The sequence below is a fragment of the Anolis sagrei genome, chromosome 2 (genome assembly GCF_037176765.1).
Source record: "Anolis sagrei isolate rAnoSag1 chromosome 2, rAnoSag1.mat, whole genome shotgun sequence".
NCBI lineage: Eukaryota > Metazoa > Chordata > Lepidosauria > Squamata > Dactyloidae > Anolis > Anolis sagrei.
This window is the reverse complement of record NC_090022.1, coordinates 177,711,789-177,728,922: the sequence shown is the minus strand read 5'-3', so window position 1 is coordinate 177,728,922 and position 17,134 is coordinate 177,711,789. Positions and strand designations below refer to the sequence as shown.

Sequence of the window (17,134 nt, the reverse complement as noted above, 5' to 3'; positions counted from 1 at the left end):
GTATTGCTCACTGCACAGAATAACCGTAACTAGCACTGCACTCCTGGGATTAGTGAGCAGGGCTTCCAGAATAGAAAATGTGGATTCTAATCAGATGTAATCCTCAGCAAATCTGGCTGTTAGTTTTCTTAATTATCAGTTCTAGTATAATGGGTATGTTTACTTCCCAGGTGCTAGTGCTAAGTGGTTCAAAAGTCCTACTCTAAAACTCTTTCCCTTTCTCCCCTCCTCCCTCTGCAAAGGACTCTGGGAATTGGAGTTTTATGGACAACCAACAACATTTTCAGCCTTCTTTTGAAGCTCTGGTTCTCAGGATACAGCAATTAAAAGAGTTATGATGTCAATATATGTATGGAGTATAAATGCATGTCATGTGTTTCTCTACATAACTGACCGGTGACTCATTACAGACAGGGATGAGAAGAGATAGAAATCCACTTCTGAGCACAGTTTTCACTGGGCAGCAACTATTTGCATGAGGGCAACTTCAGAAGGCTGGTTGCCTAGAGCCAGCATGCTTACACCATGCACAACAAAGGTTTTGTGAATGGCCTGCATTCATGGTGCAATTGCCACTGTTAGTCCTTTCTGTACTGAATTCCTCTTCTCTAACATTCACTGTTTGCACCTGAGATTTTGGATCACAAATCATGACGGAAGTGGGATGCAGCCCTAATAAATCTGTCATCCTGGGACTATTTTCTTTTCAGTGGAACAAAAAGAGATTTCCTCCTTCTCTTTGTGAATTAAGGTAAAGGTTTCTCCTTAAAAGTTGCTCTACTCCGAACTCAAGAACAGAAAGTGGAATGTTGGAGGACAGGAAAAGAGTTTTAAAGACGGGCTCAATGCCAACCTTAAAAACTCTGGCATAGACACTGAGAACTGGGGAACTGTGGCCCTTGAGTGCTCCAGTTGGAGGTCAGTTGTGACCAGCAGTGCTGCAGAATTTGAAGAAGCATGAATGGAGGGCGAAAGAGAGAAACGTGCCAAGAGGAAGGCACGTCAAGCCAATCCCAACCGGGACCGCCTTCCATCTGGAAACCGATGCCCTCAAAATGCAGATCAAGAATAGGACTCCACAGTCACCTATGGACTACACTTGGAGGACTATCATTCTCGGACTAGGAGGGATCGCCTAAGGATTCTCCTTAACATTGAGTCTAGTCATGTCTGACTCTGGGGAGTGGTGCTCATCTCCTTTTCTAAGCTGAAAACCGGCATTGTCCAAAGACACCTCCAAGGTCAAGCGGCCTATACGGCTCCGGCCCAGTGTACCTGTCCAAATGCATCTCCTTCTATGTCCTGCCTCGAAGTTTAAGATCTTCTGGGGAGGCCCTGCTCTTGGCCCCACCTCTATCACAAGTGAGGTTGGTGGGGACGAGAAGCAGGGCCTTCTCAGTGGTGGCCCCTCGCCTGTGGAATTCGCTTCCCGGGGAAATTAGGTCATCGACATCCCTCCTCTCTTTTAGAAGGAAACTAAAAACATGGATATGGGACCAGGCCTTTGGGTAATCTGGCAGACAGACAAAGGACAATGACAACTAGAACTCGATAGGATTATGACAATGCGGAATGAACTTAAGGAGTTTGAGCTTGGCGAACGTTGATCACTAGATTGTTTTTTATTAGTTGTATTGTATAACTGGATTGTTTTAATTATTTTATTATTGTTGCTGCTATGTATTTTATCTTACTATGTGTATTGCTGGCATCGAATTGTGCCTTTTGTAAGCCGCCCTGAGTCCCTCCTCGGGGGTTGAGAAGGGCAGGGTAAAAATGCTCGAAATAAATAAATAAATGGAGCACCATTGCCTTCCCGCAGAAGCAGTACCTATTGATCTACTCGCTTTTGTATGTTTTCAAACTGCTAGGTTGGCAGAAGCTGGGGCTAACAGACCGCTCCTCAGATTTGAACCACAAACATTTTGGTCTGCAAGTTCAGCAGTTTAACCCGCTGAACCACCAGGGGCTCCCTTTGTGAATTAGAAAAAAAGACATTAATACCCAAGGAAGAAGGGAGGACAGGAGAGATGTGGAGTGACAAACCAAGTATCAGAAGGGACTCCTGACAGCCAAGACTGAATTTACACCTGAAAGAAACCTGTGCTGATCTACTCCTTCCCATTCAAAGGTATGGTTGCACCAAAGAGACCACCAGCTTGCTACTGGTGTGTCAGTGATTTGCCTTTGGGAGACTAGAGTCAGACTGAGGCTGAGTCACCCACTCCTTTTGACGTCACCAGGCGTCTTGTGACAAGCCGGCAACAGAAGATGTCCTAAAATTCCGGTTTGGAAAATAAGTGAGCCCACACATACAAATCACTGCCTGAAAAATTATATAGCTATTTGCACATTTGAATGAGCCCACACAGAGACTGTGCTGCAAACACAATTTCCCTCTCCTCGCTGCCACGGGAAGCGATTCCCCATCTCCCAGCCAAGCTGAACATCAACATATCCAGCAAGGAAGTCACCTGCCACCATGGAATCAGCCCCCAGGAACTCTGGCCTTGTCCCACACCATTCTGGGACATCTTTACAATTTATCAAAGCTGGGACTGGCTGGCGGCACATTAAAACAGAGTAGTTTCCGCTGTGCTGCTCTCACTCCAAAGGCCGGCGCTGGCTGAGTCCAGCCTCAGCATAAGCCAACACTCTCCCCGCTTTCAGCCACTTTCCTTAGAAAGTGCAGCCAAGTTGGGAGAAAAAAAAGCCATTCCAGGCTGGCGAGGTTGTCCGATGAATGCCTCTTTATCTCACAATTCAGCTGTAACCTACCCGTAACAACACTGACAATCCCCTACATTCCAATGCACTCCTTTTCCAAACTTTCTATATCCTACTAGCGGTCCCCTGCCACGCGTTGCTGTGGCCCAGTCTGGTGATATGGAAAATAAAGTAATTAGAAAGTGCTTGTTTCTAATATATGTAATGTCTTTCTGCTTGTGGGTAAACAGTATTTCTTGCTGTTTCTTTGACAGTGTTGACGTAGAGATTGTCTGGTTTGCCTACTCTGGAACATGCAACATATCATTGCCCTTCTTGAGGGGTCCCTTTCAAATTTATAATACTTTATCTGTGTGTGTGTGAATCATAATATCTATATCATTGGATGGATGGCTCTCTGTCGGGAAGGCTTTGATTACGTTTTCTTGTCCTGGTGAAGGGAGTTAGATTGGATGGCCTTAAGTGTTTTCTGTTGGTCATGAGGGTTCAGTATGGGAAGTTTGCCCCGACTTCTGTCATTCGTGGGGTTCATTCAGAATGGTATTTGATTAGAGGTGAACTATAAACCCCAGTAACTACAGCTCCCAAATGTCAAGGTCTATTTTCTCCAAACTCCATCTGTGTTCACATGCAGGCATATTGATTATCTGTGCCAAGTTTGGTCCAAATCCCTCACTGTTTGAGCCCACAGTTCTCTCTGGATGTAGGTAAACTACAACTCCAAAGCTCAAGGTCAGTGCTCACCAAACTCTTCTAGTATTTTCTGTTGGTCAAGGGCGTTCTCTGTGCCAAGTTTGGTTCAATACCATCGTTGGTGGAGTTCATAATGCTCTTTGAGTATAGGTGAACTATAAATCCCAGTAACTACAACTCCCAAATGTCAAGGTCTATTTCCCCAAACTCCACCTGTGTCCATATTTGGGTACATGGAATATTCATGCCGAGTTTGGTCCAGACCCATCATCGTTTGAGTCCACAGTGCTCTCTGGATGTAGGTGAACTACAACTCCCAAAGTCAAGGTCAATGCCCACCAAACCCTTCTGCTGTTTTCTGTTGGTCATGGGAGAACTGTGTGCCACGTTTGGTTCAATTCCATCATTGGTTGAGTTCAGAATGCTCTTTGATTGTAGTTGAACTATAAATCCCAGCAACTACAACTATGACAAAATCATAATTTTTTGAGTCATGGTCACTCCTTGTGTTGTGAGATGTTTTGTTGCCAAATTTGGTGTGATTTCGTTCATTGGTTCTTTTGTTTTTAAGGTACTCATTATGCACAGAGCATTTCTATATATATATAAGATTGCATGTCTGTGATTCTCTTCCTGACTGCTGCAGCCGCTTCTGACTCCTTTGATTGCCAGGATCATATTTTTTCTCCTCCTGATCTCTTATAAGCCTCAAAATGTTATTAGAGCAGTTTAAACTCTCACCCTGTCATGGCTGAGAATCAAGAGAGAAGTATTGGCCCTGCGAAGGGTTGTTTTTGCCTTCTCTCTCCCTTCTTTACTGATCTAGAGAAATACATTCTTTTCCCAGGGTCTAGGACAGTAGCAGGGGAGGAAAAGCAAAATCCAAGCATCTAATGGCACAGGTCATGTGCCATTCTCATACACTTAGACAAACACACACTGCCTCTAGGCCACTTGCCAAATCCAAAGTTTTGGCAAATAGTTGGGTGTTAGCTCAACTTCAGTCCATTTAACGAGACTTTATTAGCATAACAAGATCTACAAGTTGTGTCAAAACATCCAGGAAGGATAAATCCCAGACCCATTCAGTGGAAAAAGGGGAATAATTCCTGCTTCCCAGAAGGTGCTTGAATAAAAGTGCTTAGGGCTGAAACCTTTTGTTATCCAGTTTTGTTGGCCAATTTCTACTGCCTCCTGAAATTAGGGAAAAATATTCTCATTGCTTCCTTCTCTCTATCTATATAAATAAAAATGTAATGTTCGTTTGTGGGATTAACAGAACTCAAAAACCACTGAATTGATACCAAATTTGGACACAAGACACCTAACAACCCAATGCATGTCCTTCACTAAAAAAATGATTCTGTCATTTGGGAGTTGTAGTTGCTGGGATTTATAGTTCACCTACAATCAAAGAGCATTCTGAACCCCACCGACAATAGAATTGAACCAAACTTGGCACACAGCTCTCCCATGACCAACAGAAAATACTGGAAGGGTTTGGTGGGCAGTGTCATAGAGTCATAGAATCAAAGAGTTGGAAGAGACCTCATGGGCCATCCAGTCCAACCCCCTGCCAAGAAGCAGGAATATTGCATTCAAATCACCCCTGATAGATGGCCATCCAGCCTCTGTTTAAAAGCTTCCAAAGAAGGAGCCTCCACCACACTCCGGTACAGAGAGTTCCACTGCTGAACGGCTCTCACAGTCAGGAAGTTCTTCCTCATGTTCAGATGGAATCTCCTCTCTTGTAGTTTGAAGCCATTGTTCCGTGTCCTAGTCTCCATGGAAGACTTTGTGTCCTTTGTTTTTGGAGTTGTAGTTCACCTACATCCAGAGATCACTGTGGACTCAAACAATGATGGATCTGGACCAAACTTGGCATGAATACTCAATATGCCCAAATGTGAAAACTGGTGGAGTTTGGGGAAAATAGAATCTTGACATTAGGGAGTTGTAGTTGCTGGGATTTATAGTTCACTTACAATCACAGAGCATTCGGAACCCCATCAACGATAGAATTGGGCCAAACCTCCCACACAGAACCCCCATGTGGGCCACAGCAACACGTGGCAGGGGACGGCCAGTCAGAAGTAAAGTGGGATTAGAATTTGCCTAAATAAATCCCATATGAAACCTTGACTTCACAAACACATGTTAAGGTTTGAACTTTCTGTTGAAATTGTTGGAGAATGCAAGAAATCAGTTAATGTGTGTGTGTGTCAGCTGTAAAATAAGATGCATGAAGCTGATTGGTCGGGCAATTCCCGGGAAGCAGGCTGAGCCTGGGACTTTTGCATACTGTTACGTTTTTGTTCAGGCTTGAACTATGCAAGTGCAGAGAGAAGAAGAGAGAAGCAGAGAGAGACAGAGTTTGGAGTGTGCTCTCGCTTCATGAGCTGCTGAAGGAGGTTATCCACATGGACAAATGAAAGACCATTTTAAATCACGCATAAAAGGACATTATGTGAGTCGATGCAACTGATCATATGATTGTAAATATGTTGTTCTGATTTATGAAAAGTAAACTACTTGTTGGGTTGTTGTAGGTTTTTTCGGGTTATATGGCCATGGTCTAGAGACATTCTCTCCTGACATTTCGCCTGCATCTATGGCAAGCATCCTCAGAGGTAGTGAGGTCTATTGGAACTAGGGAAAAGGGTTTATATATCTGTGGAATGACCAGGGTGAGACAAAGGACTCTTGTCTGCTGGAACTAGGTGTGAATGTTTCAACTGACCACCTTGATTAGCAAATAATGGCTTGACAGTGCCTAGAGCAAACTTTTGTTGAGAGGTGATTAGATGTCCTTGTTTGTTTCCTCTCTGTTGTTGTGCTGTTGTAATTTTAGAGTTTTTTTAATACTGGTAGCCAGATTTTGTTTATTTTCATGGTTTCCTCCTTTTTGTTGAAATTGTCCACATGCTTGTGGATTTCAATGGCTTCTCTGTGTAGTCTGACATGGTGGTTGTGAGAGTGGTCCAGCATTTCCGTGTTCTCAAATAAAATGCTGTGTCCAGGTTGGTTCATCAGGTGCTCTGCTATGGCTTATTTCTCTGGTTGAGAATGCCTCTAGACCATGGCCATATAGCCCGAAAAAACCTACAACAACCCAGTGATTCCGGCCATGAAAGCTTTCGACAAAACTACTTGTTCTTTATTGTTAATCTGCGTGGCATATTTTCTATCTCTGACAAGGAAGTGTGTGCTGTTCAAATGTGAACTACGCGTGATTTATTTTATATTATTATTTAAATATTATTAATTATTATATTATATTATTTATTATTATAAATAAATAAAATATTACACCACAGAAATCACCCAAACCACAAACATTTCCTTGTCTAAATAGACAATGTTCTCTTTTTTTAAAATGCAAACTTTTTTCAAGTTTCTAGTCCTCACTAAAGACAACGAGATGCATGACAGCCGGCTCTTTCACTGCAGTCATATTCGCTGCACAATAAAGGTGGCTCTGGCTACCAAAGTATGATGTTTACACACATACAAACAACTTTTATCCAGTGATACACATAGTTATTCTATCATAGGTCATTTGAGTTTCACAATCCTGTGGAGTAGAGTGAGTAAAACTATTGTGATTTGCCCAAGGTCATCAAGTAACTTTTCATTAGTTTGAGCGGAGATGTGTTCCCAAGTTTCCCTAGTTCAAAACCAAGACTACCTTGGCTTGGTTAAAAGGTACTTGATTCGGGAGAAAACATGCACAGAGGTCGCAGCTGTATTTGGTGGTTTTACTAGTTAATCAAGCCGAATATGTGATCACAAGGAAATCTTCACCTTGTAGTCTGCATTTGGGTTGTCCTTCAGAAGGCAATAAGGGGGGAAAAACATGGACTCTTCAGGGAGAATGAAATGGCAAACTTGGCATTGTCCTACCTAGTCAATTGGCACCTTATCAAGAACAGAGCAATGACAGGAACATGAGGCAGAGTGGGATCCAGACACTGACTGAGTCTGCAACACAGACAGGCAGAAGACTCCTGAGCCAGCTCCCCATTCTCCATTTCTAAGTACAGAAGTGCCAGGAGAAGGTCCAAGCTAGCCTGAAAAGTTTGAACTTTTGGTCTGGAAATCATGATATACCCCTAAATGTGGATGGCTGTATGTGGTGGTGCACAAAATGTACTACAGACATAGCTATTTTTTCCTTTGCTTTGAGTATGATCCTCAGCTGCAGAAATAAGTCCTGCAGCTCACTGATGGTGATGTCTACCTTTTCTCTATTCTCACTACCAAGTTTCACCCTTCCCATGTATTTTTTGTAACACACTTCAGCATCATGCTGAGCCAGTGAGTTGCGTTGTTGTTTCTCTTAACTTCCTTCTCTGTATTATTGCCCTTGTTGATAATCTCAAAGTGTTTTGTGCCAGCTCCAAGACTATGGAATGACTATCTGGAGCTCAGCTGAGATTTAGTGAGGGGAAATGGGCCTGCCAGACAGTTCTTGTCGATTCAGCCTGTCTGCAGATTCAGGGAGCAGTCATTGTAACAGTTACATCCTTGGTGTTACTCACCAAGGACACTGAGAACTGGGAAGCCCTGGCCCTTGAGCGCTCCAGCTGGAGGTCAGCTGTGACCAGCAGTGCTGCAGAATTTGAAGAAGCATGAATGGAGGGTGAAAGAGAGAAACATGTCGATTCAGCCTGTCTGCAGATTCAGGGAGCAGTCATTGTAACAGTTACATCCTTGGTGTTACTCACCAAGGACACTGAGGTTACTCACTGAGGACATCCTCAGTGTCCTGGTATAGACACTGAGAACTGGGAAGCCCCGGCCCTTGAGCGCTCCAGCTGGAGGTCAGCTGGAGGTCAGCTGTGACCAGCAGTGCTGCACAATTTGAAGAGGCACGAATGGAGGGTGAAAGAGAGAAACGTGCCAAGAGGAAGGCGCGTCAAGCCAACCCCGACCAAGACCGCCTCCCACCTGGAAACCAATGCCCTCACTGTGGGAGAAGATGCAGGTCAAGAATAGGGCTCCACAGGCTCCACAGCCACCTACGAACCCAGCCTCAGGACACCAAATTTGGAGGACCATCATCCTCGGACTACGAGGGATTGCCTAAGTAAGTTACATCCTCGGGGACGAGAGACAGGGCCTTCTCAGTGGTAGCCCCTCGGCTATGGAACACCCTGCCTAAGGAGATCCGATCTGCTCCCTCACTCTTAACATTTCGTAGGCAAGTAAAAACATGACTGTTCGAGCAAGTGTTCACAAATGCAGAGTAGCTAATATAGGAAATCGAATGACTCTACAATGAAACTGGACAAAGCTTGATAATAAGGAGATACTAATGATGTTGCTTTTATTGCTCTTCTGGTCCATCCCAGTGTTTTCCCATTTGACATGATGCAAATATTTGTCCTAAGCCTACCCAAGCAAGGATACCCACTGCCTGGATTCTACGCAGAAGGGGCCCTAGTGGAAAGTGGAAATTTGAGTGCCAAAGGAGGCCTTGAGGCTTGGAATCATATCTTCACTTAGAACTACAGAGCTTCTTGGGTGACCTTGGGTCAGTTACCACACAGGATACAATGAATGAGAGCCAGGATCATATATGATCTATGCTGCCCTGAATTCCTTGAAAAAAAGGAGAAAGATAAATGTAATAAATGAGAAAAACAAATCCCGAAGGCTCAAAGCAAGAAACTAGACACATGCATTCCTTTGCCCTCATTTGTCAATGTAACAGTGAGTACAAGGGAGGAGTGGAGTCTAAGTAGAAGGGATGCTTAGCCCTCCCTGTGCCTGCCAACTCTCGCCTACATCTCTCCCAGTGGACTTATTTTTCACCAAATACTTATTGGAAAGAGAACAAGTGAGGAACCATAACTTTAAATAGGGGAAGGCAGAAAATAGGGGAAGGCAAAGAAGGCCTTGCAGCCTTCCCCATATTGCCCCACAGCTGGATTTGTCCCATCTTGCTCTTACAGGCTGAGGCAGCCCTACTGCAAAGAGGAAATTCTAGATGCCCCGAAAGGAGGTGGCAAGTGGAAACAGCAATGGCTCAGTATTTAGAAAGTGACACTCCTGCTCATGCAACAGGACTACAAGTGGATAATAAGCTAAACATGAGCCAACAATGTGATGTGGCAGCAAAAAAAGCCTATGGGATTTTGGCCTGCATCAATAGGAGCATAGTGTCTAGATCTAGGGAAGTCATGCTACCCCTCTATTGTGCTTTGGTTAGACCACACCTGGAATATTGTGTCCAATTCTGGGCACCACAATTCAAGAGAGATATTGACAAGCTGGAATGTGTCCAGAGGAGGGCGGCTAAAATGATCAAGGGTCTGGAAAACAAGCCCTATGAGGAGCGGCTTAAGGAGCTGGGCATGTTTAGCCTGAAGAAGAGAAGGCTGAGAGGAGACATGATAGCCATGTATAAATATGTGAAAGGAAGCCACAGGGAGGAGGGAGCAAGCTTGTTTTCTGCTTCCCTGGAGACTAGGATGCGGAACAATGGCTTCAAACTACAAGAAAGGAGATTCCATCTGAACATGAGGAGGAACTTCCTGACTGTGAGAGCCGTTCAGCAGTGGAACTCTCTGCCCCGGAGTGTGGTGGAGGCTCCTTCTTTAGAAGCTTTTAAACAGAGGCTGGGTGGCCATCTGTCAGGGGTGATTTGAATGCAATGTTCCTGCTTCTTGGCAGGGGGTTGGACTGAATGGCCCATGAAGTCTCTTCCAACTATTTGATTCTATGACTAGCAGTGTGAGAGAACTTCCCTTTCTCTTATTTTTATCAATGAAAGGGAATGTGTGTGTATGTGTGTAAACAAATGCTACATACAGATCTCCACCCCATTTCCCACCTTGCTTGGGTAGGCTTAGGACAAATATTTGCATCATGTCAAATGGGAAGATGCTGGGATGGGTAAACAAGTCCCAAACAGGTGTTTTATGTGGTTTCCGAGCTGTATGGCTGTGTTCCAGCAGCATTTTCTCCTGATGTTTCACCTGCATCTATGGCTTGCATCTTCAGATGATCCCAAACTCTGTCAAGAACCAAGCTAGAAGGTTGCTTGACGGCACAACTTAGATGTGCCAGGCAAGGAAGTCATGTGGTGGGGAAGGTCCTCATGTAAGGGCAAAGAGAGACTTTTGCTGAATCCTTACACATCTGCATCATTGGTGGTGGCACTGCCTGTCATTGAACATTGAAAAAACCAAAGTGCTATTCCAGCAGACACCAGCCAACCCCTCTCCAATGCCAGTGATACAGCTTAACGGTGTAACATTATGTTGACCATTTCCGCTACCTTGGCAGCCACCTCTCCACCAAAGTCAACATCAACACCGAAATACAACACCACCTGAGCACTGCGAGTGCAGCATTTTTCTGAATGAAGCAGAGAGTGTTTGAGGACCAGGACATTCGTAGGGATACCAAGGTGATTGTCTATAAAGCTATTGTCCTCCCAACCCTGCTGTATGCCTACGAAATGTGGACTGTCTACAGGTGTCACATGCAACTCTTGGAATGATTCCATCAGCGCTGCCTCCGGAAAATCCTGCAAATCTCTTGGGAAGACAGGCAGACAAACGTCAGCATGCTGGAAGAAGCAAAGACCACCAGCATTGAAGCGATGGTCCTCCGCCATCAACTCCGCTGGACCGGCCACGTTGTCTGGATGCCCGACCACCGTCTCCCAAAGCAGTTGCTCCACTCCGAACTCAAGAACGGAAAACGGAATGTTGGTGGACAGGAAAAGAGATTTAAAGATGGGCTCAAAGCCAACCTTAAAAACTCTGGCATAGACACCGAGAACTGGGAAGCCCTGGCCCTTGACAGCTCCAGCTGGAGGTCAGCTGTGACCAGCAGTGCTGCAGAATTTGAAGAGGCATGAATGGAGGGCGAAAGGGAGAAGCATGCCAAGAGGAAGGCGCGTCAAGCCAACCCCAACCGAGACCGTTTTCCACCTGGAAACCAATGCCCTCACTGCGGAAGAAGATGCAGAGCAAGAATAGGGCTCCACAGCCACATACGGACCCACAAGAATACTGGAAGACAATCCTCCTTGGAAAACGAGGAATCGCCTAAGTAAGTAAGTAAAGTGGCACTGCCCTCCTGCCCATGCCCAACTGGGTATAGGCTTCACCTATTTTATATCACCTCTGATGATATAATTCTCTCTCTTTCTTCTTTTGCCCAGGGAAGGATAATCCCGCTGCCTTGAGCAACCAGCACTCCCTTCTGCAAGGCATCGAGGCTGCACTTTGCTCCTTGCCTATCAAACAGACGTGCGGGGTGGTGTCACTCTTGGGACAGCACTGTGCCAACAAGTCTTATCCTTCCCTGGCCTTGGGCATTTCCAGCCAAGGCAGGATTCCTCCTCCTGTATCTAATCTCGCCTCTATCTTCTCCTCTCACTCAGATTTCAGTTTGGGCAGATCAAGATCCCATTCCACACGTCATTTGCAGATGCTCTAAATCAGCTTCCTTGGGAAGAGGCGGCTGAGGCCTCTTTTATCGAACTCCTTCAGCCCATGGAGTTCTCCAACGCACGCCTGCACCTGCACCTCTGTCTTCCTGGCATCTCACCTCTGGGATCCATCTGCTGCCTCCAGGATTATCAACCTGGCAAGGCTCCCTCGTGATGTTATGACTCACCGCTCCTCTCTCCTTTCCCCAATGCGAGGGCCTGTCAACATTGCTCAGGAATCCCACACCCTCTACGGTCAATCCCAGGAGTGGACGGAGATGGGACATGGTGCTGTTGTCCCAGTACCTCTGGGTCCAAAACGATTCTAGGTTTTTTTTTTAAGGAGGGGTCCTGCAGTGAAATGCTCACATGCCCTGGAATCAGCTCTTTGTTCTCGGTTCCTTGTGTAGGAAAGAATGAGCCGCAGACCTTCCAATGCATCGAAATTGCCCTTTTTATTGTGTCTGAACAGAATGCAGAGCAGCCACCCTTTGGCTGCAGAAGCCCAAGGAAGAGAAGTTTGAGGAAGCACACCGAGTCTCTCTCCTCAAGGCTGAATGCTCTGCCAGGCTTTTGCCTTCCACTGGGCAGGAACAAGCTGAACCCTAGATCTTTGTCACAAGGAAGAGCACCCTCCCTCCTCACTCTATCCCAAAATCATCTCCTTCCAAGATTAATCTATTCATGTCATACCTGCACTCCAATTGCTTGACTATCCTCTTCCCTCATTGAAGTAGATCCTGTTCATATCCCTACACACATTTCCACACCATATTTCTCTCTCCATCCCCTTCCTTCCTTCTAGAGTGAATCAAATAATCATAATGTTGGAAGAGACCCCAAGTATGGAAACATATGGAAACACCCAATCAAAGCACCCCTGACAACCAGGGCATTTCCACTATTCCCTCCGACTCATCACTTAACCATCCCCTTTCTGGACTCATATTCCTTGACTGCCCACTTCCCTCCTTTGAGAGTGAATCACAGAAGCCCAGAATTTGAAGAGACCCCAAGTGCCATCTAGTCCTTCTGACATATGGAAGCACCCAATCAAAGCTCCCCTGACAACCAGGGCATTTCCACTATTCCCTCCGACTGCCCACTTCTCTCCTTTGAGAGTGAATCACAGAAGTCCAGAGTTTGAAGAGACCCCAAGTGCCATCTAGTCCTTCTGACATATGGAAACACCCAATCAAAGCTCTCCTGACAACCAGGGCATTTTCACTATTCCCTCCGACCCATCACTTAACTATCCCCTTCCTAGACCCATATTTCTTGACTGCCCACTTCCCTCCTTTGAGAGTGAATCACAGAAGCCCAGAGTTTGAAGAAACCCCAAGGGCCATCCAGTCCAACCCCATCCTGCCTTACACGAAGACCCAATCAAAGCCCTGCCAATCAGTGGACCAAGCACACCTTTCACCCACATTTACACACTGCTACCCCTTTCCATCACTTGACTGCCTCTTTCCTTGGAGAGTGAATCACAGAATCCTAGAATTGGACAATACCCCAAAGGCCATCCAGTCCGATCCCATTCTGCCATAAAGGAAGACCCAATCAAAGCCTTGCCGACCAGTGGATCCATCTCACCCTTCACCCACATTTCCACACTTCCCTCCCTTCCATGCCCCTTTGCCTCTTTTGAGAGTGGATCATAGAATCCTAAAGTTGGAAGAGACTCCAAGGGCCACAAGTCCCCTTCCTAGACCCATATTCCTTGATTGCAACGGTCCCTTTGTTGAGACTGGATCATTGAATCCCAGAGTTGGCAGAGAGACCAAGGGCCACCCAGTCCAAGCCCATCCTGCCATAAAAGAAGACCCAATCAAAGCCCTGCCAACCCAGCCCACCCTTTCCCCACATTTCCACACTTCCCTCCCTTCCATCACTTGACTGCCCCTTTGCTTCCTTTGAAAGTGAATCAGAGAAACCTAGAGCTGGAAGACACCCTCAAGGGCCATCCAGCCCTCTTCCTAGACCTTTATTCCTTGTCTGGTCCTTCCCTCCTTTGAGAGTGAATAACTGAATCCAAGAGTTACAAGAGACCCCAAGGCCAGCCAGTCTGATCCTATCCTTTGATACAGAAGCACTCAATCAAAGCCCTGCTGACCAGTGGATCCAGCTTACTCTTTATCCACATTTCCGCACTTCCCTCCCTTCCATCACTTGACTGCCACCTTCCTTCCTTTGAGAGTGGATCGGAGAAACCTGGTTGGAAGAGACCCCAAGGGCCATTCAGTCCCATTTCTAGACTCATATTCCTTGACTGCCCCCTTCCCTCCTTTGAGAGTGAATCACTGAATCTCAGAGTTGGAAGAGATCCTCCAAGGGCCACCCATTCCCCTTCGTAGACCTTAATACCTTCCCTCCTTTGTGAAGGAATCACAGAACCCTAGAGTTGCAGGAGACCCACCCAGTCCAAGTCCATCCTGCCATACAGGAAGACCCAATAAAAGCCCTGTTGACCAGTGGATCCAGCCCACCCTTTACCCACATTTCCACACTTCCACCCCTTCTATCACTTGACTGTCCCCTTCCTTTCTTCGAGAGTGGATCACAGAATCCTAGCGTTGGAAGAGACCCTCAAGGGCCACCCAGTCCCCTTCCCAGACCCTCATTCCTTCCCTCCTTTGCGAGGGAATCATAGAATCCTAGAATTGGAAGAGACCCCAAGGGCCACCCAGTCCCCTTCCTAGACCCATATTCCTTGATTGCAACTGTCCCTCTATTGAGATTGGATCACTGAATCCCAGAGTTGGGAGAGACCCCAAGGGCTACCCAGTCCAACCCCATCCTGCCATAAAAGAAGACCCAATCAAAGCCCTGCTGACCAGTGGATCCACCTCACCATTTACCCACATTTCCACACTTCTCTTCCTTCCATCATTTGACTGCCCCTTCCCTCCTTCAAGAGAGGAACATTGAAACCTAGAGTTGGAAGAGACCCCAAGGACCACCCAATTCCCTTCCTAGACCCTTATTCCTTCCCTCCTTTTTGAGGGAATCATAGGATCCTAGAGTTGGAAGAGACCCCAAGGGCCACCCAATCTCCTTCCTAGACCCTCATTCCTTCCCTCCTTTGTGAGGGAATTATAGGATCCTAGAGTTGGAAGAGACCACATGGGCCACCCATTCCTCTTCCTAGACCTTTATTCCTTCCTTCCTTTTTGAGGGAATTGTAGAATTCTATAGTTTGAAGAGACCCCAAGGGCCACCCAGTCCAACCCCATCCTGCTGTATAAGAAGACCCAATCAAAGCCCTGCCAATCACCTTCATCCACATTTCCACACTTCCCTCTCTTCCATCACTTGACTGCCCCTTTGCCTCCTTTGCGAGGGAATCATAGGATCCTAGAGTTGGAGAAGACCCCAAGGGCCACCCAATCCTCTTCCTGTACCTCATTCCTTCCCTCCTTTGTGAGGAAATCATAGAATCCTAGAGTTTGAAGAGAGCCCAAGGGCCACTCAGTCCAACCCCATCCTGTTGTATAAGAAGACCCAACCAAAGCTCTTCTGACCACCCTTCACCCACATTTCAACGCTTCCTTCCATCACTTGACTGCCCCTTTCTCTCCTTTGAGAGTGGATCATAGGATCTTAGAGTTGGAAGAGACCCCCAAGGGCCACCCAATCCCTTTCCTAGACCCTCATTCCTTCCCTCCTTTGAGAGTGGATCAAAGAATCCTATAGTTTGAAGAGACTCCAAGGGCCACCCATTCCTCTTTCGAGACCCTCATTCCTTCCCTCCTTTGAGAGTGGATCAAAGAATCCTAGAGTTGGAAGAGACCCCAAGGGCCACCCAATCCCCCTCCTAGACCCTCAATCCTTCCCTCCTTTGAGAGTGGATCAAAAAATCCTATAGTTGGAAGAGACCCCCAAGGGCCATCTATTCCCCTTCCTAGACCCTCATTCCTTCCCTCCTTTGTGAGGGAATCATGGGATCCTATAGTTGGAAGAGACCCCAAGGGCCATGTATCCCCCTTCCCAAACCCTCATTCCTTCCCTCTTTTGCAAGGGAATCATAGGATCCTAGAGTTGGAGGAGACCCCCAAGGGCCACCCATTCCCCTTCCCAGATCCTCATTCCTTCCCTCCTTTGTGAGGGAATCATAGGATCCTATAGTAGGAAGAGATCCCCAAGGGCCACCCATTCCCCTTCCTAGACCCTCATTCCTTCCCTCCTTTGTGAGGGAATCATAGGATCCTATAGTAGGAAGAGACCCCCAAGGGCCACCCATTCCCCTTCCTAGACCCTCATTCCTTCCCTCCTTTGTGAGGGAATCATAGGATCCTATAGTAGGAAGAGACCCCCAAGGGCCACCCATTTCCCTTCCTAGACCCTCATTCCTTCCCTCCTTTGTGAGGGAATCATAGGATCCTATAGTAGGAAGAGACCCCAAGGGCCACCCTGCCATTGCAGGAGGACCCGCTCCAATCCCTCTGCACAGATGCCCTCCCTCCGCCTCTTTCCCCCACGTGGGGCTCACCTCCTCCGTTCTTGTAGCACAGGTAAGGGAAGCGCCAGACGTTGCCCAGCCCCACGGCGAAGCCCACGCAGGACATGATGAAGTCCATCTGCCGGGTCCAGGTCTCCCTCTGCGGGGGCGGCAGGGCCAAGGGGGGCGGCAGGGGATGGGGCTCCAGGGGCTCCCCTTTGCCGGCTCCCTGGCACATCACGGCCACGGTGGCAGAAGCGGTGGGGCCCCCCGACTTCTTGTCGAGTTGGTCGCCGGAGGAGACACTGTAGATGCCTCCCCCTCCTCCTCCTCCTCCCCCTCCTCCTTCCGAAGAAGCCCCTTTCGCCATGGCTCCGGGGGGAGCCCCGGAGTCTCGGCCGCCCCCCTCCAGGCGGATCGGGGCGAAGCGAAGGCGGCTTGGAAAGAGGGAGGAACTGGGGGGATCTCTGTAGTCGTGGGTCTGGGTCTGGCCTGGGGGAGGGGGGGGTAAGGAAGGGTCTGTCCGCGGGAGCACACGGGGGAGGGAGGGGGGGATCAGAAGCAATCCACGAAGCACTTGAAGGTCAACCTGAAAAACCTCATGTGGTCAATGGGCGCGGGGAGGGGGAAAGGCGGCTGTGGGCGGACGGCGGCGGAGGGGCTGCTGCTGCTGCCGAGAGAGAGAAACGGAAGGGGGGAGGACCCCCACAGGAGCCCACCCGGAGGGGAAGAAGGAAGGGAGCGGGGAGAAAAGGGAGCCCTTCCCGTCCGCGGCGAGGCTGCCTCTCCTTGGGACGCTTCTGTGCCTGCCGCTGCCTCTGCTT

General features: G+C 47.5%; 1 protein-coding gene across 2 annotated transcripts in view; it reads right to left on the bottom strand.

Annotated features, from left to right (window-relative positions):
* The window catches only part of SLC6A8 (solute carrier family 6 member 8), a 73,702-nt gene extending 56,890 nt beyond the window's left edge, over window positions 1-16,812 (bottom strand). Inside the window, exon 1 of one of the 2 annotated variants that reach the window (XM_060763160.2) lies at window positions 16,362-16,812. In XM_060763160.2, the coding sequence (XP_060619143.2) occupies window positions 16,362-16,680 (319 nt within the window). In that variant the 5' untranslated portion in view covers window positions 16,681-16,812. The remainder of the gene's footprint in view (window positions 1-16,361) is intronic. The other variant, XM_060763161.2, reaches the window with a different exon arrangement.
* Window positions 16,813-17,134: the final 322 nt, after the last annotated feature.